Source organism: Phaenicophaeus curvirostris, chromosome 6, assembly GCF_032191515.1.
Source record: "Phaenicophaeus curvirostris isolate KB17595 chromosome 6, BPBGC_Pcur_1.0, whole genome shotgun sequence".
Classification (NCBI taxonomy): domain Eukaryota; kingdom Metazoa; phylum Chordata; class Aves; order Cuculiformes; family Cuculidae; genus Phaenicophaeus; species Phaenicophaeus curvirostris.
The window spans coordinates 14,762,697-14,786,356 of record NC_091397.1 but is presented as its reverse complement, the minus strand read 5'-3'; the positions used below and the strand labels follow the sequence as shown (position 1 = coordinate 14,786,356).

The following is a 23,660-nucleotide window of genomic DNA, read 5'->3' as shown; positions in this document are numbered from 1 at the left end:
ATGGGCGCACTTGGTACCTTCATAAATTAAGATGAAACATGTCAAGACAGTGAGAATATTCACTTACTTGCACGAAGAACTGAAGGGGTGACCTCAATTTCACTTGTTGCTTGGTAAGGCTGAAAGGCTGATGGTGCATTGGAGCCAAGCTCACTGCCAAAAATCTCTGGGCTTTGTGTGCCTGTTGAGCTGGCGCTGGTGCCATCACCTCCATGGTGTGGATCTTGCTCATCAAACACAGCTACGAGCTGCAAATGAGAATTTAATCTTCTGTTAAAAAAAACTTCCAGTAACATCAAAGTGCCATTGTAGATCAGCATTTCATCATTTCTCCCCACCAAAGAGCAAGAAACATCTATCAGCAGAGACTTGGATCAATGCCTAGATCACAAAATCCTCAGCCCAAGGAAAGGCAGCCATTAATTGGGCAGTACAAAGTGTCAACAGCTCTGATGGGACACAGAGCCGGTCACTGTGAACTGCAGAGTGAATGACACTGAGTCAGGAAAGGAAAGGTCGCACCTTCCCTGGCAAATCACTTCATCTTACCCGGCAAGGCAGAAAACTATCTGAGTATGGATCAATGCTTGTGCACTGGAATTTATCACCTTTGTTTTGATACCTCAAAACACATCATTACTACAAAGTCAAAACATGAGCAAAACCATATTTTTATAGAATAAAAATATATTTTATAGAACAAAAATACACAATAATAAATTATGTTAATTAATGTTGAAAGTTACAGGCAAAAATAAAAAGCCCCTGTAAACTGTTATAATCACTACAAGTTATTATATATTCATCTATTCTCTATTAATACGATTTAAGTTGTGGGCTTCCCTTGCAAAATTTCTTTTGAAAAATTTTTGGAGATATGTCTGTATTTGCAACTGAATTCTCCAAGACAAGCCTAAGACCTCAAGCCCAATTTGAAACTTAAGACAAGTCAGTAATTTAATAAGAATTTACTAAATCTATGTTTACCACTGAAAGAGAAATAGGAAAAACATCACAGCATTTTTCAGTAATGCTGAGATATTTCTCCTACCACAACTGAATGCTTTCACTTGAAACAACTAATTTATCCCAATTTATCTCCAGTGACCTACTGAAAGAGAAAAGGCCACCTCTCATAGACATTTAATTTTAGAATTAATTTTCAAGGTGGGTAAAAAAGTTCTATAGGGAACAGCATTTTGCAGCCTATAAATTAAGATATACTGTAATATTTGAAAGACATTTCCAAGCAAGCATTACATTCTTTTACCCAAATTGGTAGGGTAAATGGAAAAAAATCAACTTAAACCTATACTGATCTCTGCAAGTTGTTTATTTTGTTAGAACAACACTTAGTTTTACATAATTTAAAGGAACCACAGCGATTACTTTATCTTCTCTCTTTGTTTTGGGGGTTTTTTTAAGTGAATTTGACATCATCTCATCCTACAGATTTTAATATTACTCCTTTACTTGACCCTAACTTACACAAACATCAGTAAAAATATTGAAAACTGCATCTGTAAGCCCAAGTGGAAACCATGTGGGAATTCAGCTTTTGAAAGTACTTTCAGGCATTAACTTTTTTTTTTAACAAGTAGTTTTGAAATTGCAGAAAGCAGCAAACTTCTGCCAATAATTCCATACTTAATGCAAATTTAGGCTCTGGCATGCACGAAACAAAGAAAGAATTGGTAATAGGCAAAAAGTCTATGCTCTCTCCAGTGTTATTTGAAAGGTAGGGAGCAGAAGGAAAAACAGGCTACAGCTGCAGACAGCTAGAATGGTTTTTTAACATACAATTCACAGAATCACAGAATAACCAGGTTGGAAGAGACCCACCGGATCACCGAGTCCAACCGTAATTCCTTATTTTATGCCTGAGAAATCTACACACAAGATAGCAACAAGAGAAACATGACAACATCTAAAATGCCAGTAGCTCAAGAATATTGGAAAATTAATTTTCTAACACATTGTGAAATATCAATGCTTAGATAAATTGAAGCGTATTTCTAAAAAGCAGCACACTTTACTTGCAACACTTTTCTGATCTGTTTCATAACAAGCTAATTACCAATCTCCAGCAACTGAAAATAAATTAATCCACAAGTGAAGATGCGTAAGGTATTAGAACAAAACACAAACTACGCATTTAAAAATTCTAGGCATGAAACATCAAATCTTTTTCTCCTTTGCACAGCATGCATCAAAATAAATCCTCAAATTACATTCTGTTCCTTTGAAATGTTTTCTGTTCCAGAAAAATATTATCCAGCGCATGCTGCTGCAAGTATTTTATATATTTTATATATATGTAAAAAGGTACATGCATCTAAATCTCTATATATGTATGTTCTACTATACATTGCCTCCAGCTTTTTGCCTATTCCAGATAGTCTACAGCCTATGACTTCAGAACATCTAAAACTGAATGTTTCTCATTTTAAGCTTAGCTTTTGATCTTATGTATTTTCACAGGTATTCACCATTTTGACAGCATCAAACCTTCAAAGGCTTCAGTTCCATTAAAAAGCAAACCAAGTTGTAACATTTTTGCATACAACATGAAGAAACACAAGCCACTGTAGTCTTCTCCAAATCTAATTAGCGTTAGGAATGTAGGTTAGGAAGTTCATTGTAAAACAGCATTATAAAGGTACACTCATTCCTCATATAATGAGTTAGGAAGTCTTTGGGGCTGAAAGAGCTAAGGTGAATAAACAGTGTTGGATTTTGATTTCTAGAGGTTGGTATGCCACTCTGCGGATGACTGTGAGCTTACAGGAAGCAAGGACAGACAAAACATCTTCCACTGTATTCAGTTATCAAGCACTCATTTCTCTGATTAATTTTATTTTAATCAATGGATATTCTTTGAGGTAAGCAATTATATGCTTGTGTAACTCTGAAGGCCAAAAAATTACACATCAACTCCCATATCTGCAAGAACAAGAAGCAAACCAAAAAACACCTAAGTGACTTCTTATGGCTGCTTAGAGGGAAGCCACACCAGAAGGTCACTGGACTTAACGAAGAATCCTTTGCCTCAGGAACCCACAGCAATAAACACTGCTTTATGCCAGGAAAACCAATGGCCTGTCTGTGAGATGCCTGTCATGTTTAAACACCAAAGAGCTGTTTTTAATTTAGCAGAGCATGAAACACAGATTACTAGACCAGCTTTCATCAGCCTTAAAGTCAATGGTAAACCTGTGGTATTTTTATAGGCTTTAAATATCAGATTTACAAAGGGAGTAGAAAACAAAGATGACTGTCTTTCCTGGAAACAACAGCATTTTTACTGTAGCAAAACTGCTTCCATGTTGACTTAATAAGAAAGGAATTACTGAAGTTACCACAACCATGCAGTGTTAGTTTCAAATGCAATGAACTGCATACTCCTTTCCATAATCGTTCTGTGATTACTTTCAATACTCGACATGAACTGTGCCTCCTGCTCTCCATCCTTCAGTTTTTGATCTCATCACTTGCAATGACCTGAGGCACTCATCATACCATCCATGCTTATGTGGAAGAGATCAGCAGAACGGCCAAACAAACCATAACAATGCACGAAGAAAGAAGAAAATGCTCTAGCTGATCAGCTGTTCAATATTAGGTCTTAAAAAGATCTTCCAATGAAATTCAGTGAAAACTGGAGCCATTTGGCTTGTCTGAATGCATTTAAAAAATACCACAGAGCCAAAGATCAAATATAAACCATAAAAAACCAATAACAGCAGCATTTATAGTAATATTTTAAGTTATATCCACCTCCCATTCCTAGGGACTAGAAGTCGAATGCATCAAAGACATGAAAATATAGTTAAATAGGCTACAGCAGTTTTAATCTTGAGGTAACAGAATACGCAATTTGCATTTTTCAGTCACTGAACTAAATGTCTGGAAATGGGAAATAAAATCAAGTAGCAACAAATCGCTGTATTCCTAAAACAAACTCTAGTAAGTCATAGGCTTAATACAGACAGGCATGTTTACATTTCTAATTCTAATATGGCAAAAGCAATGGAAAGGAGGCTTCAATAGAGAGTCACATTCTTCATCAATGTAAGCTGGCACAAGAAGAACCCTCAGTTGTAGGCGTATACTAGTTTTTCAAGAAAAATGAAATTTCAAATAATCAGTAGCCCTTTCAAATATAAAGACAGCAGCTTTGTTTCAATGACACTTATGGAAAGATTCATTCCATTTCAGCAATAGAATCAGAGTAAGTTTTCAAAAGGCCAACAGGCATAAACCAAAATACTCCTCTTTTTAAACTCCAGAGCAAAAAATATAGGTAAACTTACATGAATTATCAACACAAAACAACTTTTTAAAAAAGCAACAACATCCAGTGTTTGACCCAAACAGCAATTTTTTAAAAAATAAGGAACTGCAGTAAACCTCAACAATTATCCCAGTGGTAAAAAGTGTGCTTGTGACCCTTAGTATACTGTAAGAGGTGGTTTTATTGCTACCATCATCCTTTGAAGACAAAAAAAATAACTGACTGAAGGTTTAAACCCAGCTACTAAACTTGATGCTCCTCTCTCTGGCTGATAAAGACTCTTTCTACAGAAAACAGACAAAAATGGGGAAGAACATAATTTAATTCTTTTTGCTAAATATACCTCATCAAGCAAGCAACCTACAAAGAAATTATTCTACAGTCTGAGTTATCAAAACAAAATTTGCTGAGATGCCTTTGACTTTAGGATAGAAGGAAGGTGTTCCAGCACATCACTGCATTCAGCTCTCTACAGCACATCTGACTGATTTCCCACAACACCACGTTGAACGGAATTAATTATGCTCTGACCTTTAGTTCTTTCTGAAAGAGATACCAGGATGAGCTTCTCTATTACTCTGTCCAGGAATCAACACATCATACTAACCAGCTGCTATTTACTTAAATAAATAAAAAGCCAGAAGACTGATTTATTTTTGTATTGACATATCAGCAGCAGTCTGCATTCCAACATTAATTATTACAATTTCCGTCTATTCTAAGGTAATTAAAAATTAGTAAACACATATGCAGCCTTAATTAATAGACTAGATTAAGTACTTGAATGTTAATTAACTGGATTTAAAAAACTATTTGCACCAGTAATGGTTGTTTACGTTTCCATTAAGTGCTAAGACTATATAAAACAATTCAGCACTATCAAACGGTGCCATCAGGTCATCTCTCTCCAGCACAAAACCATGAAAACAGAAATCCTTCGCTTCACAGAAACTCATAAAGCTAGAAACTTTGTTGTATTTTTTCCCACACTATTACAAGTAAGATTGTCAAAAATATCCTTGAATTTTGCATATTCCTAAGTATCTGTTCAGAATTTGTTAATTCTTTTGTAATATTTATTGATGATCTGATTGTGGCTTACGTGCAGGCACTAGTAAGGACTTCAGACTCATTTTAACACCAGTTAGCATTACAGCTGTGCTCCCATGGAGAATGACAGCAAGCAATCCTCTGGTTTTCACATCCTCTGCACTTCTTGTCCACTCTTTTTAACACCACGTGTAATGGAAATCACTTCTCTTTTTTAATGATGAGGAGCCATTTTAAACATCTGGTTTCTTCTCATCAGAAGGATACTTATCAGATAACTTTATACAAGGACATTCCCTATTTGTTCTGCTCTTCAGTGACGAGTTGATCTGTTGAGCAACAAGTGCCTCAACTCCCCTGGGTGAACCATGCACTTTTCTTCCTGGCCCGTACAACTTCCAGATGTGGTCTTCCCTTTCACACCTGCTATGCTCTTCCAGCATTCAAGCTGCCCATGTCCTGCAGGATGGCCACTCATGTATGAAACTGCCCCTCACACAAGTGATTATTTTTCTGCTTCCAGCAGAACACAACCCTTCTGAGGCAGCTCCAACAGATGGAGCAGTTCAACATCCATTACTGGTGAGGTGCCCACACTGGCAAGGATTCTGGTTCTCAGTTTACAATTAATACTGAAGTAACTAACTTTTTCACAGGAAATTTTGGTCCTTCAAGAGAAAGATATTGATGGTCCAAATGAGATTCTAAAATCTAAATTAGTCTCATTAATGTATCTCCACCTAAAACAGCCACTTCAAGCATTTTCTCTAAAACTCAACACCAGAGGGTTAAGCCCAGCCCTGCAGTCCCCTATGTACAGGTCTCTGTCTGCACACACACTCAAGACAGCTGCCTGATCTCCTGACTTGAGAGACGTCAGTCACTCTAAAAGCACTGCCATACACATTCAGACGCATGCAGCAAGTATCTGGAAAGAGAATATGGAGGAGGCTGGCAGAAAATTTAAACACAAGCATCACTGTCATACTTTTCTCAGCAAAAAAACTTTTCCAGTCTTAAGCAAGCCTGTAGAGTGAACCCACAGAGCACCACAGAACTGATAATGCCCTCCTCTGCAATGCGCACAACCAACGCAGAGTGCAAGAGTATGTAAGTGGATTTCTACGGCAACTCTTTAAGGCTAGCAATAACCATGGGTACCCAAAACAGACTGCACTTTACTCAGTCCACATTACAATGCAGAACCAAAGAGTACTTGTTTAATAAGGTCCAGGAATAAATAAAATCTCAGCTAACAGCACCTCAAACTCCAAAACACATCCTGAAACATAAGGTTCTTGTGAATGACCAGATGAGTAGAAGAGAAAAAAAATCCATAAATTTGGAAGAATAATGAAGGACTAGCCACTTATTATTTAAATATGAAAGAAACTAAATATTAAGTCAATTTGCAGGCTTTCTGATGACTAAAATGACTTTAATAGCTCCATAGCAGACCCAGATACTTACTATTCCTTGAGCTTCACTTTTCTCCATGGCTCATTAAAAACTCATTTAAATATAGCTACTGTTTCAATGAACTGGTAAGAAGAAACAGAGGAAAAAAATTCTGTTTCCACAAATAATGCACTACTGCCCAAAGGAAAAAAAATAAGATGAATTAGGAAAAACAGCAGCATCTAAGAGGCATTCTATGCTATATCTGCAACCTAGGAGTGCACACAATAGATCAGCCAAGGTTTTAAAAGGAGAAAAGAAGCAAGCACAGTTTCCATTATAGATGATCTGTAACACAAACAGTAAACCTTCATAATTTCAAGAAAACCTTTATCTGTCCTAATTAATTAATTTTAGTCATGAAGCCAGAACTAGTTTTTCATAATGATGTATCAAAGTAATGTCACACTAGAAGGGAGCCAACCAACCAACATTTTCTTAATAACTTTACTGCATTACTGCTTTTGGAAAAATAGGAAGGATATTTTACAGGTCCCATTCTACAAGCAAATTAACATTTTGTATTAGTTTTTCCGTGAATTAAACAAAAGTATAAGCTTATAAAGAATCACAGAACAACCTTAACTAGAAGGGACCTCTGGAGATCACCTGGTTCAAGCATCTGTTCAAATCAGGGTCAGGGAGAAGAGGTTCATCAGGGCCTCATCTAGTTGCATTTTGAACAACCCATAGGATGGAGGCTCCACAACCTCTTTAGACAACCTCTCCTACTGTTTGATCACTCTCGAGTTTAAGAATTCTTTTTCCCCTGTATCAAGCTGAAACTTCCCTTGTTGCAATTTGTGTCAATTTGCCCTTCACACTCCTCCTGTGCACCTTCCAGGGAATAGCCTAGTTCCACCTTTGCTGTACCTTATAAAGAGCAGCTACAGAGAGAATGCTGTGCTGAAGACCTTCCTTGCCCTTGATGGTCTGCAGCATCTAACTCAAGCTGGTGGCCTCTGGCTGGGCCATCATGATAATGTCTTGCTTATATTGGGGAGGCAAAAATACTTCAGAAGCAATGAGAAATTGTCACTTCTCTCAACCTGATGGTTTCAGGCTTGCTAATACAGCCCAGGATGGAGCTGGTAGCCTTTATCACAGGGGCATGCTGCCAACCCACGTTCATTGGACTGCCCAGTTCTATTCCTACCTAAGCAGTGGCCCCAGCCCACACTGCTGTGTGGGTTTATTCCAGCCTGGACACAGGAATCTGCATTTGCCTTTGGTGAACATAACGTACTCACTCAAAACCCTATGATATAAAATAACCACTGCTGGAAAATACATCATAGGTCTTATTTAAAGTCATTCTCACATCTCCTAACTAAGTAAACGCGCTTCACTTTCGAAGCTCAACATAACATACAAAGTCAAATCATATTTGCAAGAACAGAACTCATCTACTGATTCAAAGCACACTTTCATTTTACCGATAGTTTAGAAATCTTCTGCTTTCATGATTCTTTAAATCTCAGAAATGATTCTAAAGTAAATACACAAGCTTTTTATTAAAACATCACTTTTGATTATTCATTTCCTATGGCACTTTGATCTGAGAAATTCTAGAACCAATATTAAATTGCAATCTAATCTTCTCCCAGAAGGAATGCAGTTTTAGGTACTGTAGTATAAGTTCTCAGACTATAAAATATATTTTAAATGTATTTAAAATTTTAAAATATTTAAGACATATTAGCTTAATATTACACACATTTAAAAGACTTTTCTTCCCTTCTCCCCTCTATTGCTGAGCAATAGACTAAAAGCAAGCATGACTACTGCACCCTGGAAAGTAGTTTTTGTATATTCTCTCTGAACTGCTCTCTACTTGGCCTCCATGGGTTACGTCAGGTTAAGATTTAGAACAAGAAATAAGACAATAGCTGAGCAGTGGGCTACTAGAGGTAGCTGCCACTGACCTTCCCGTCAGGTTGGTGGATTTGCTTTTTCATGACCTCAGATCTCGATTATACCAGACATGCTGGTTCTGCATAACGCTTTGAAGGAACAGAACTCCAGCCAGCAGCCCACGTGTGTGGTCTGACAGACACAAGTGCACACAGATCACACAAACTTATTATTCCAGAGTCCTTCTGATCTGCTCACCTGGCCAAAACTACTGTATAGACATAGCAAGTCCCACACCAGAGCTGGAACTTGGACTTCATTACCAGCTAACTTCCATGGCCAAATAAAACAACCACATTTGCCATCTCCTACAGCCAGACAACCCAGCAGCCCTGTCCTACATGGCCAGAATGCATTGCTGGTGGAAAGGAATGTAGCAGTAGTCTATATTTCATAAAGGTGAGAGACATGGGAAGAAGGATCTGGAAGTCAGTAGGTTGGCCTTGTTTCAGTGGAGCAGACTCATCTGGGCCACTAACAGGTAGAAGCTTTAGTTCATTATGTTAACTGATGCACCTGAATGCTGCATTTCTGCTGTTAACTTTAACCATGCTAAGAAAGGCTTCACTAGCAATATGAATTAGCTACTGACCCCAGCTTTCTCAAGGGAGTTCATGACTGAATGCATTAACCAGCACTGGTACCTACACCTGTTAAGCTAAGCCCAGGCAAAGGAGGGAGTGGTGCCACTACTGCACTGATCACCAGGAGGATGGGTAAGCCATACAAAATCCAAAAATCAGAAACACTGCAGACGCATCTCACTGCAAAAGTGGTATGATTAAGATGATGGGGTAAGAGAATTCAGAGCTTGCAACTAAACACAAAACTACTGCTAAAATGAGAGTAAAGAGAAGAATGTCCTCATCTCTTTTAAACAATCTTTTTTTAACTTTGATGCAAAAATAAGGATATTAGACAGAAGTTTGCTTTCCTCAGTTGCTACAGTCCCTCCACACAGCACGTAACAAAATGCTTAATTCGTGCTCCTTCAGGCTATGAGAACAGCTGGGGAAAATACCTCTGTCCGAAATTAGAAACCTTTTCAATCATAGGGATTTTATCATAGGATTTTTGTAATGGGTAGCTTCTTCACCGGCTCTTCCTTTGAAAGCATATCGAGCATAATGCTACCCTGTTATTTCCTTAAATCCTCAATTTATACGGAAAAGATTTCTTCCAAAATCCTTTTGTAAAAACAGCCTCTTGTTCAAGGCTAAGAACATACTCTGCAAAATTACCACAATATATGATTTACCATAGTATCTCCTTAGCTCATTTTGAAAAGAAATGGGAAAAAAAAATATATCTACCCTGGCTTTAAAGATGTGTGTGGAGAAACCATGGTATCAGAAGAGAAAGTGCTATGATTGGCAAGTCACAGGGGCACATCTGAGCGTGTGAATTTCATCTCCTCCATTTTTGATCCCTCAGCACAAATGAATATACATGAACCACACTGAGGACAAAGTTGCTAATGTTACTTTGGAAGCAATTTTATGGTCTTAACATTCACTAGAAAAATCTGCCTCCTTTTCTAAGAGGACAAGGCTCAAATAGATATGCTGGCTGTTCTCCATGCAGCGTAGCTTGTCAGTATGGGATGACTCTGCAGGTCAGTAGATTTCCAAGTCAACAGCATGGATCATACAGGAGTTGAGTATTTTATTTCTGCCACAGGGGTCAACAGTTAAGCAGTGACGCTATGCAGTAAGTAATCCAGACACTGGGGTTATTAGAGGGGCTGGTGTCACACAGCAAGATACATTGCTGAAATAAAGATGTATTAAATCTTAACAGTTGTCTCATCTGTCATTGAGACCTGCAGCCTTTGAGTACCAAGAAAAAAATGGTTTCAGAAACCTCCGAGAAGACTGCATTTCCATTGCTCTGTTACAGGATCAAAACAGCAGCATTTAAATTCTAAGATTTTAATTTCAACTGAGGTACAAAAAGGTACCTAGTTAGTTAAAGCACAGGCCAATCTTTGCAAGCTTATTAAACTTCAAGAAAATAGATTTTGTAAAATACAACTCTTCATTTTCTACAGTGTCTGCTATTCAGTGTAATTTGCATGCAAAAGCCAGGAGAATGTGATTAAAAATACCCATCTAGAGACACAGATGAAAAACTTCAAACATTTTCTGATTCCCTTCTGTTCCACTCATTATTTCAATACCTCACTACAACAAAGGAATAGATAACACTTGTCCTTGACATTAGCCTAAATTATCTTCAGTGTGCAATACAATACCTATTAAATTAGGCTTATTTTAAATCAATGTCAAGGTCTGTTCAAAAGGTAAAACTGTGTGTACCTTTTGCCTTTTGTATAACATTCTTCCCCTTCCCCTCAAGAAACTTTACAGAGGTCTTAAAAACAACAAGATAGGGTTGTTTTTTTTAACTAACTTCATTATCTACAAATCATCAGAAAGACATTTACCTCTGGCATTCTAAAACGACAATAACAATATTCTTCATTTTGTGCATAATGACAAAAATAATCAGTACATTAAGCAATAATTCATGCCTCACCTTCTTTAAATAAGGTTCTAAAAATCTTAAATGCAAACAACTGTTCCCTCATGACTAACATTTTACATTATTTTAAAATGTAGGACTAGTGAAAACAATGCAACTTGGAGTCCATTAGGACTACCCTTACGAAACAAAGACTAAAAGGTAGCAGTCCAACTGCACCAGGCGAATGGCAAGAGACATGGAGGTTTTCCCTTCCTGTGGCAACCAGCAGGGACATGGGAGTTGACTCACTGGAATTATTACTTGAAATTATGTCAGATAAGATGCTCTGGTCTTAAAAAAAGACACCCACTAGGTAACAGCCAACAGTCTAAAAAGCAAGAGGATCCCAAAGTTTCCATACCAGAATTCTTCCTAAATACTTGTAAGTTCTCTGTGACCAACATGATTATGGTGATCTTTGTATGAAGAAAAAATAGTCTGGTGCATCCACATCCAGCTGGATATCCAACTACCATACACCATAATCTGCAAGGAGGAGATAGGGCCTGTGTTTATTTTCCACAAAACACCAAGGTAACTGATGTAGCAATTCAGCCCCAGGGACTTTCACTAAAACCTGGGCTCCCAATGCCAAAAAAAAAATTTCAAAGTTATCTAGAGCCACATTTTCAACAATAATTTGGCAGATAAGGTTGCAGAAAGGTATCTCACTCATTTTATCCCCATAAAATCACTAGATATCGGATGCCAAGATATTTCTGAATCTCTGTTTTTAAAAGCTGCCTGGTGACTTTTCAAATCTGACTTCTAAATGCTTATGAAAACAAACACCAACACGAAAAAAAAAAACCTACAGCAGGAAGAAGTGAAGAGTAAGGATCAACCTCAGAAGGAGACTAGCTGGTTTATATCATCACCTGCATTCCCAAAACACAGTCACTGGAAGTCAAGTGCTTTTATTTCTGTGAAATGCAGGAATGAACAGCAAAGATAATCTCTGATATTATTCTAACGACAGTTTGCATCAGTCCATGATTCTTGACTACTTGGTGCAGAAGCCTCTACCACCTTCCAGTGTTCTTTTTATGCAGGGATGCAGCAGTCAAGCATTATAACCAAAGAGACGGGAACATAAATAGGGACTTCTGATGGAAATTATGCTCCTGAATCATTTAGTGTGAAATGACTTTGGCCTTATTTTCTGAACTCATTTGGAAAATTAATTCCCTAAATCACTGTGGAAACTGGGACTGATGTCCCTATATCACCCAGATGGATCAGAAAAAAAAAAGATTTTTAAAAAAGAAAGACTCAAATCAGCAATTACATTTGTGCACAAAATCATTTCAAGCTACCAGACTTGGGAACACAGTATCATTCTTACATTTTACCCTGACTCAACCCCGTATCCATGAACGCATTTTGCAACACATAATATAAACGTCACCCAGCCTAGGGAAGGAGATACAAGCACTGCCAAAACACGTTGGCTTCAACCTGCAGACAAGGACTGTACTGAAAGCTTCCGAACAGGCCCCTTCCATCCTGTAGATGCCCCAATTCCTCCTCTTTCCTCTCCTAGAAAAATTAAGGGTCTGTGTAGCTGGTAGTCCATACCAGGGCAGCAGGTCTGTCTCTATTTGACGCATCTATATTATATCTCATAGTGAATTCAAATATTGTTGTAAGGTTATTAAAACCATTCATGATTTTATCTCTGCCAAATGGATCATTACACTGTCAACACTCATCTTTATTATGCAAAAATATGCAGAACTTAACATCTTTTGTTGAGCTGGCAAAACAGTATATTCAGTAGTAACTCTATTTTTCATTAAATTTTGCACAAGGTTAAAGCGTGTGCGGAATCTGATTACTAAAAGCTCCATTCAGAAACATCACATAAACTAAGCTGTTTGACTTGTGCAGCAAAGGATTATTTATTTTAAACCTACAAACAAATAAAATCTTCTCAGTAGTGCTAACTGAACCAATGCTGTCCTGATTCATTTATAGTTACTTTTAGTTTTTACTATTACAAATTAAGAAAAAAAAAAAGTCTTTCAGAACCCAGCATTCCCTTTCAAACACCCTGAAAAATACGAAAACATTGAAGTGTTTTAATGTTACGGCACAAAGAAAAGTTGCTTTTCTGTTTCAGTAGCTGGGAGAGGCAGGGCTAAGTCCTTGAAAATCTGCAGGTGTTTGGGAGGATTTTGTTACCAAGTTTCATTTTTTAGCAAATTACACAGAAAAATACAATCAAATCAAACTAAAGGAGCACTCACTCTGCTTCTATCCTTATGGCATAGTTAAATACTTTATCAAGTTAATGTCCATTTTAGTAAGATTTGGTGATTCTCTGCTGATTTGCACCGATTTTAAAAAAAAACCCTACTATTTTGCTTTAAAATATTTCCAGCTTAAGATATTTTTAAGCAAAACATAACATCAGCCACAGCTGAAGGCAGCTTGAAGCTTGCCCTGCTTTGCCTCGCAAAGGACAAGCATGGCCAGTTCTGGAGGGAAGGGGAAAACGGATAGGGGCAGAGGGTAGGAAGGTGAGAGGGTGGCAGCAGTAACACCTGGAGAGTATTAAAGCAACTGGTGCGTTATAGTGGTTTAGGTTTTTAAAAGTTGTGGGTGGAAGTGGTAATATTTCTTGTTTTCTTTTCTCTCTTTTTAAGTTCTTTTCCCCACACTTCACAATCCTCCTTGATCAAAAGTAGCCAAGGCTACCTCCAATCTCACCTCCTACCTTGCACTCCTCTCTAAATGCCTTCTAGCAGAAACATAAATGAATTTGGTCTGGTTACCTCCACTGTAAGAATCATTTCTTGGGAAGCTCCAGCCATCTTGAAATAGCTTTTCCTGACTCACTGTCTCATTAAACCTTCATTTAATTCTTCTTTCTTTATATTTCTCCCACCAGACTCAATCTTTGCAATCATATGAACTTTTGGAAACCCTTTTCAGGGTGCAGTTTATAGTCTAGTACCACACAAAGCAGATGCACTGCATAAAGCAAGCACAGGTAGCTGGGTAAATTATGCTGTCAAAAGTGATTAACATTTAAAAGGACTAAACAGAGGAAGCAGATAATACCTCCAAGATCTGCTTTTAATTAAAACATCCTAGTAATTAATATTAAAAGGCACAGACTGAAAATCAGAGAGAGCATAGCTTCTAAAGACAACAGGTTTTATGCTTTTCATTAGGGGTCACCTTCTCTGATGTGCAAGACCACTTTTAAATTACCTGCCTCACTGGAGAGCATTCACTTATTAAAACAACTCTGCCTACATAAATAAAAAAACCTACATATTTGAGCAGAAACATTTATGCATTCATTACTTTTTCAAACGTCCTTGCTTTAAGATAATCTCGCCCCTCATTGTAAGCAAACCTTATTTCACAGTCTCCCAGCCTAATTGTTGTATCCCAAATGATTTCATTACTTTCCAAAATAATTACTAAACATTATATCATCTATGCTAAAACAGCAGAAGGGCATCAAGCCGAACCCCATAAGTAGCTAAAATTAATAGCACATACCAGGAAAGTCTAACGCGTGTAGCCTTTGCTCATAAATCAAACAGCCTTATGCATTCTGACAGCTCCATCTAGCCACAGTTACACAAAAGTAACTCTATCCCAGGCAGAATGAATTAATTTGCATTCAGCGCATAACAGCAATTACAAAAACTCTTGTGGTCAAAAGTGTCATTTCCAGAACGACTTCACTATTGTTTAACAATTAGATTAACACTTTCACCATCGTATCTGTGCCCAGGGTTACTTGGGTTTCAGAGAAACACAGGATCAGAAAAGTCATGACTTTAAAGGCCCCAAAATTAAAGCATCTGGATAATGTCAGAAGCAGATGCTAGGATCAAAACTTGGCAGGAGTTCCTGAGATGGGAACCTTGAACATCCTGGGGAGAACACAGAGCAAAATGGGATATAACGTAAAAATGCAAAGTGCACAGAAGACGGAACGGGAGAGAGGCAATACGCACGATGTGCACAGGCCTGACTGAGCAGATGAACAAGAAAAATATCAAAATGGTCAGCTGCCAGAAGCAGGGATAAGGGAAGCCTCCTCATCATGAAACTCCAGCACTACCAGTTTACAACTCTGCAGGTTATGGACTAGCCTCTTCCCAAGCCCTGGCAGGGCTAATCTGCTGCTGGATGACTTTTCCAGCTACCCTGTTACAGACTGTACCATCAGTGAGGAGGGCAGATAGAAAAACATAGGTCATTTTTCTGCATTTTTTCCTCTTCCATTCATCACTAACAGCTCTAATAATCTGAAATTCACCTTTCTGTATATACTGGGGCACTGTGTGCTCTAGTAATATACCACACATCTTTCTCTGGGAAACAGCGGTGCTAACTAGCTCCAGACACACAGCTCTGTTATATATAACAAAATACTAAAATAATTTGAGGAAATAAACTCCCATTTCAATAGACATTCTTCTCACTATTTACAATACCAAACACTGGAGACTTGGCTGGTGTAAAGATCAGGCCTGTTAAAAGTGACCCAAGTTTCAGACACACAGAATAGCTGTGATATCTCCCACTACAACAGAAGACTCCACAGGGCACTGAAACACACTTTGCTTGGACTTAACTGTGGGCACAGATGTGTGAAAGTGCTAGCCTGCAATGGGCCTCTTTATCATAATGTGAAATTCCCTAGGAAAAGCGTAAAGGCTGAAAAGGAAGATTTTTAGTGTTTGTAGTTGTAGCTAATGCAATTTACAGATCACTGATGAAGCGTTTTGCCTTAAGTTAATCTAAATCAAAATTTTAAATGCTGATAGTTTACTTGGAGTATTTGAGGTTCAAATCCTATGCTAAGTCCCTTAAATCTCCAAATGATAAATCCCCAAATATGTAATAGTTCAATTTCATACATAATTCCAGAATAACTAATGCACAAGAAAAGGAGATTACTCCTCAAAAGTAGACCTGCATAACTGCCTAAAAATGCAAACAAGAAATGTAAATCTGCCACACTGCTGCGCTCATACTGCGACACGCGCAGGTGGCTGCCCCACCTAACCGTACCACATGGCCACAGGCATCACAGCACAGCCCAAACTGGAATTTTACTAAATTTCCCTCAGCCTGGAAGAGGCATGCCAATTTTTCCACAAACTTCTATCTAATATTAAGGACACGGAAGCAGAAATGGTACTAGAACTTGAGAAGCGATCATAACCAACCAGAGCACTGTTTTATTCCCACTAATTACTTTGGATGCTTTGGTACAAATACCTCTGAGGTGGGGAAGGGTAGCACTTGGTGGTTTTGAGGATAGTTTTGGTCCCTGGAACAGATAAATAATTTCATTAGAAAGGCAAATGCCACCTAAACTGTCTCAGCCATCTCTTCATGTTCACACATAGTAGAGAGAGAGAGGAGGAAAAGAGAAAAAAAAACAACCCACAAACTAGACAGAAAAGAGACATTACACAGAGTTACACGGTACCAGAACATGATTAAAAAAAGATTTATCACACATGTCATTTCTAATTTGGCACCGATAGCTTAGCATCATTCAATACAGATATTTTATGATCTCAGATACCAGTTCAGAGACTGCTTCCTCAACGCTGCTAGAGATGAATGGAAAATAAGCACACACGTGTATTTACATAAGAGAAAAAGAGCATGAGCATTCATATAAAACACAGATGTATCCTGACTCCATACACCAGTCAGTGAACAGGTAATAAACTTTCTTCTCTGGAAGCTTGTGTATTGATGCCATTAAAAGGTAACAAGGGGCTCCAGGGTGGAGGCAGGAGGTGGCAGCACAGGGAGCAATGCCAAGGCAAAGGGAAGACTTCACAGTCATGGAACACAGTAGTGCAGGGTTTCAGATCAGCTCAGAAGGACTGTACAGCATCTGCAGCACAGGAAATAAGGCATTTAGACTTGCATTTACATGCGCAACTAGCATGGAGAAGGTAACAGTGGTATTTCTCAGAGTCAACAAACACAAAGCAGGCCTCCCCCTTCACAGAGGGATTACCTAGTCATCAATTAATAGATGAAATCTGGGGAGTGACATGCTGAGGAGCAGGCGTGGCAGTTGTTTCTTCTGAGGCCACTTAATTCTTCCCCTGAAAGAGCTACTATGGCTACTCCCGGCCACTGCCACATAGCTGCAATCTTTATATACGTTTATGTCCACCCTCCATCCACAAGGGAAGTTTAGTTTAAGAGCTTACTTTGGGCCTTTCATCAGCTATATTCCTTCAGTTCTAGTTTAGCAAGTTGCACACTAAGGATGCACAGGCAGATTCCATCAAGGTTTTGGTATGTGAAGTATCTTCTGAGAAAACAACCGAGTACCATCACTTTGGTGTTCCAAAACTCCCTCCCACAGCGAACTTTGGCTCCACTTAGAGCTGTTTATGTGCTTGTCCCACTCCACTCCCATCCTTAAAACTCAAGGCTCAGTAAAGGCACTTTCTTGAGTATCCAAGTGTCTACAGTCGCGAGTAGCATGTGAAGTTACTCATAACTTGGAGAAGAAACTGTGGCCCTGGTGCAGAGCTGAAGCACCAGGTGTTCAAGAGTTCAAGCATTTTTAAGAACTCTGTTCAGTGTTTTGCATTGCTTTTCTGAGCAAGAACACAGGACACATCCTGGCATAATGCACCTTAATGCAAGACAGGCTTAATACTTACCCAAACATGCCCTGGGACCATGGTACATGCCCAGGTCAGAAGGATACACACAGTTTGTGCAAGGAGGAGGTTGACCCCTTCAGCTGATTGCATATCAGTGGAAAATCACAGAGAACAGTGGGTGAAGAAATGCAAAATGGGCTCATCTTTCAAAAGTGTGGAACAGCTTGGATCAGTTGCCAAGCCCCCCCAAAAAAAAGTAAAAATAACTTTTGAGACTTGTGAGCAAAAGCAATAAGTAGTTTAATACAGGCTGCTCTAAATATTGCATTTGGAGTACAATGGAATCTAATTTGCACTTGCTGATCCTTATAAATTCCACTTAAAAGCAAAGTACTTTTCCATTCACCTTCCAGCAAACATTTCCTAGGAGAAAGCCCTGAATTTGAACTTTAATGTTCAGATACAATTCCAATGCAATTTTAGAGCATACCCTAAATTCTGTGAAATAAAACTATATTGAGAAAGGCACAATAATTAAGGGTATTTAATAGCATGCTTGCCTTTTCATTGTGTTCACTTTGATCCCAGAAAACCAGTAATACAGAAAAATTTAAAAAACCGCAACGTGCACTTGCAGCTCAGAAAGCCAACTGTATCCTAGATTGCATAAGAATAAGTGTAGCCAGCAGGTCAAAGAAGTGATTCTGCACCTCTGCTCTCCTCTCATGATACCTCACTTGGAGTGCTGCATTCACTTCTGGAGTCCTCAGCACAGGAAAGACCAGAGGAGGACCACGGATGATCGGAGGGCTGGAGCACCTCCCATACAAGGACAGGCTGAGAGAGCTGGGCTTGTTCAGCCTAGAGAAGGCTCTAGGGAGATCTTATAGCAGCCTTCCAGTACTTACAGGAGACCGATAGGAAAACTGGGGAGGGGTTCTTTATCAGGGAGTGCAGGGATAGGAGGAGGGGTAATGGTTTTAAACTCAAAGAGAGGAGATTTAGATTAGGTATTAGGAAGAAATTCTTTACTGTGAGGGTAGTGAGGCACTGGCACAGGTTGCCCAGAGAAGTCATGGATGCCCCATCCCTGGAGGTGTTCAAGGCCAGGCTGGATGAGGCTTTGAGCAACCTGATCCAGTGGAAGGTGCCCCTGCCCATGGCAGGAGGGTTGGAACTAGACAATCTTTAAGGTCCCTTCCAACCCAAAGCATTATTTGATTCTATCCTATGTTTCTATGAAAATCCACACAAAAACAGTGCCTATAGGCCTACTGGAATGAATTTTAAAAGTTAATTTAACCAGACCTGCACAGACTGATTAATTTTTTTTACAGGTTTCAGAGTTGGAAAATGGCACACAACTGCTTTGTTTAGAACTGAAGCAAGGAGAGATGGCCAACACCAGCACAAGCAAGGGCACAGCAGGAGGAAAAAGAGAGGAGGTCTACCTGTAGGACACCTGATCAAAGCAACTGCTGATGAACGGAGTTCCGGAGTTCCTTTCTAAGCTCCTGCTCGTATCTCTTTGTCAAGGTCTGATTCATCAAATAAGAAAATAAAGACTATGCATGAAAAGTTCTGTGTTAAGTCATTTACCTCCAATAGCCATGGACTATTGGTGGTTACAAACTAAAAGGTTTCATATGCTTGAAAGATATAAGTTATGACTATATTCGGGCCACACTGCTTCTCTGAGACACATCAGTCAATCCTGCCAGAACCCAGTTATCAATGTCAGCTAAACCTAAAGTAGATGTTTTTCTGATACCCCAAAGTCTGGGATTTTGCAAGACTGTTAGCAGAACAGCTAGCCAACAAGGAGCACCAAGTACTAAATTGCTTGGCTGCTGTTCAGGAGCCAGACATACTTTCTAAAACCTGTGCATCAAAGAGAGTCTTCTACACACTCAGTTCGTTCCACTCAGATCCTGTCATGCAGCAGACTTCACTTTGCAAATTGACCTTAAGATTAAACCATAAAAGAATTGACTGAACTTCATCTCTTCAGTAATATTTTTTCCTGGAGAAGCACTTCTTAATTTCAGACATCAATCTTTGATTCTTGTTTTGAGAAGCCAGTCTCTGCATACTGACAGGGGAATTCAGCATGCCTGAAGCAGAACAGTTCTCTGGAGGGTGTAGCTGTATTCCACAAGCTGTACAGACATCAGGATATCAGCTTAACTGTAGCAGAAATCAGATGCCTAAAATTAGGTAACATAAATGCCCATTTATGCTGCTCAACTGCAAAGGTATTTGAGAGATAGAGGAGCATATTAAAAAAAAAAAAAAAAAAAACCACTGTAAATTCCACTAAAGAGCTGAACTTCCAATTATTAAATTATTAAATGTTAACAAGTATGAGAACTGCCACCAAGTATCATTTACAACATAGAAGAAACATTAAATCAATAGAACATATGTTCAAAGAGGAACAACCATAGTAACTTTATACGCCGTGTGTCATCTTAACCACATGGCCTAAATCAAGGACCAACTGACTAAAAGGCTACAAAAATGCAATCTATGAGATAGATGCAGCTGCTGATAAGGTGTCCACCAGCTTCTTTCCAGATCAAGGCTAATGATTTAAAGCTAATCTGAAAGCAAGAAACAAAGGTTATGAAGCGTTCGTAACACCATGCATTCTATGATTCAATTTTTATTTTGAAGCAGTAGCTTAGACTGCATCAAAATGACATGATAGGTCACTTTCACATCTTTGATTCGACAACCTAATGAGAGTTGACTGTGCTCAAATAAAAAGTGAATAGGCTACAGACAAAAATTTGGATGGCCAGACGTCTTTACTCTTGCATAGTGGAAAGATCTTAGATTATCTTGACAAACGTCTGGCTGCATTAGTCACACAGGCAATCATTCAGTTTATTGGTGTCACACAAAAGACTATGTGAAAGCTACAGGATCATTTTAATTAAAACATTGGAAGTGAGTTAGGAAAAAACCCTGTTAAAAGTACTCATAGTCACCAAAACCACACGCGTGACATATGTAACCATAATCACTGACTGCCTGCAGGTCTAAGAGTGACCTGCAGAGATACTAACCCTCAGGAACGACACACAGTCTAGACAAAAGCTGAAAATAATAAGGAGCTGCCTGCCCCAGTTTCCCTGAAATTGTCCCCAAGCACAGAATAAATTGATGATTTGATTTTTAGCCATTGACTCCCTTGCTACTCAGCTAAAACAGCTGCTCGCGGGCATTTACAAGGAACACAGCCCAGTTTTCGTTTGCAGGTCATTTTAGACACAACCTAGTAATGCAGCCAAGTATAACTCTACCTTCCTCAGTGAATAACTCCACTCAGTATCCCTGTCACATTCTCACAATCAACAAGGAAATAACTTCTTATCTTAACTAGGGCAGAGCTGCCACCACAGGCCTTTGGGAGCCGTAAGGGATTACAAAAGTGGTTTGCTGTTTAGATTTAGGATTCCAGATCTGTCCGTTCATTATTAATGATCCATCTACTGTGTTCTTGTGAGATACGAACCTTTTCAGGCACATGGAAATCCCAGGCACAGGCTATTTTCCATTAAAGATATAGTCAAAATATTAGACTAATTAGGTGACCCAGCTGGAGAAGGGATTTGGGCAACTGAGAGTGACAAGAAGCAAAGCAATACTTATGGTCAGCAAATCCTTTCCCTGTGCCATTGCCACCAGGCAAGAAATCAGGCACATATTCTGACACTCCACAACTCAACAACAAGAAAACTAAAGAAAAATTAGAGGAAACAAACACAGACTGTACTCCCCACATCCCACAACCCAGCAAACGCTGAGAAGGACATGTCTGTCTTAGTGCTAATCTGCCCATGATGGAGATGTAGCCACATCCCTTGAAACTTAACTGCTCAAGCATGCCTCCACACATATGCCAGATACTCCTGGAATCTTAGGATGAATTATTCCTCATCCCCACATCAGGCTCCTCAGAGTTTGCAGCACACTAAACAGGCTTAGAATGCCTAGGCAGTTACCACTTGTTACACGCAATGCTGGGCTTGAAACAGCCAGTTTTTCTACACCAGATATCCCAGAAAGTGTATTTCCCTGCTAAAGGCTGCACTTCACTGCAGACTTTCCATTAGAGTTTAAATCTTCCATAACATGGATGGAGAAACTTTCAGACCTCTCCAAGTACAGGGAACAGGAAAGCCTCTCAAGTGAAAGCAGTGGATGTCTGTGTTCACAGAAAGAAATGCTTGGGTTTGGTTTGGTTAATACAATCCACAGGGAATTACCAGTATCCATCTAACCAACAACTTGCAACATACCACCACAAATAAATATATTGGATTTGTTTTCCCTAAAATCAACATAACAAGCTCTCATTCTTTTTGTTTCATTTTAGAGGGTTAATGTATTCTCTTCCCATTGGACAGAGAATGAACACACTATCTGTCCATCTTACAGGCCCTCTGATAGCCAAATAAAACACGGTTATCACTGTCAGAACTCAAATTAAATAGTCTGAACATGGCAAGAAGTGATTAGCCTGACATTCAGAAGACATGCTAAAAATGGGAAAAGGGAAGAAGGGAAAGTATTTCCCCCACTTGTCTGGGCTTTCGTGGGGAAATTAGGCTATTCTCTTTTGTTTGTTGCGTTAGGTTTGGGTCATTGGGTTGGTTTTTTTTCCTGTGTTGAAATATCTCAAATGTTCCATCAAAGAGACATGGAATACGATTTTTTAGTCAAAATAGTGATAAATGAGTGAGAAATTATTTTTCTTTAGAAAAAAACTTTATAATATTACCTTCAATTTTATATTGTAAATGATATACTAAATCAACCACGTAATGACATTTCAGTGCACAGTAAATCCACAGCAAGTAAGATTTGTGATATGACAGACAAGCCCAGAAGCACTAAACAAAAGCAGTCACCTTCCAATTCTCTTTCCTGCTGCAGTTAAAAAAAAAAAGCCAACAGTAACAAAAAATACCATAGCTGGCATTTTCATATATTAAGCTTGCCTACTTTAACTAGGTTCACCTATAAATAGATAGAATAATCTACTCCTAATAATAATAATAGGAAAACATAAAATCACAGCACAGCAGTGAAGAAGAGGAAAGGGATATATTTTTCCTGCACACTCAAGTCGTAGTAAAAGTTGCAAAGCAAAGATCAGCAAGACTTCATCTCTCCCAGAACACCAGTGAGAGAACTGTGCTGAAAATCGTACTTATTGTGCCACCAGAGGAGCAGAGCATCCAGTACAGCACGGGGCCACCTCACTGTAACCGGCTGCCAGAGACTGGTGCCAGGCAGCCCCCATCACCCACGGCGCAGTGAGAAGCAGCCAAAATTACACTTTTCTCCAAAGGGTTTCTCTGAGCATCCTTACTTTCTAAAGTCATCCAGAGGGACCAATACTGTGATGATGAAATCACATCCCTAGGTAGCATGCACATAAAACTGGCATTAAAGCAAATTAACTATGTAATAGCATTCAGCAGCAGGCCGTTTTGACATTTGAGCAGACCAGTCCACTGATACCTTCTATATACATTAAAGACACGTTTAGGTCCATGTGGAAAAGTAATTCCACAATATTTCTAGAAAACCAAGCACTTACTAAAGGAAGAAATAAAGAAAGAAAAAAAAAGAAAACGAAAAAAACACATCCTGCAAAAAACAGACACTAGACTCATCCATCCCAGTATCCTGCCTCTAACAACCTTCAACAGCAGATACCGAAAGAACAGAGCAAAAATACTTCCTCCCTCCATTCTCTAGAGACTTGCAGCTCAGGGATATCCTAA

At 38.9% G+C, this 23,660-nt stretch overlaps 1 protein-coding gene across 14 annotated transcripts in view; it reads right to left on the bottom strand.

Moving 5' to 3' along the window:
- Nucleotides 1–23,660, bottom strand: part of PARD3 (par-3 family cell polarity regulator) — a 450,646-nt gene that overhangs the window by 299,865 nt on the left and 127,121 nt on the right. For all 14 annotated transcript variants that reach the window (XM_069859364.1, XM_069859367.1, XM_069859365.1 and 11 more), the window contains one exon: nt 68–248. In XM_069859364.1, the coding sequence (XP_069715465.1) occupies nt 68–248 (181 nt within the window). The remainder of the gene's footprint in view (nt 1–67; nt 249–23,660) is intronic.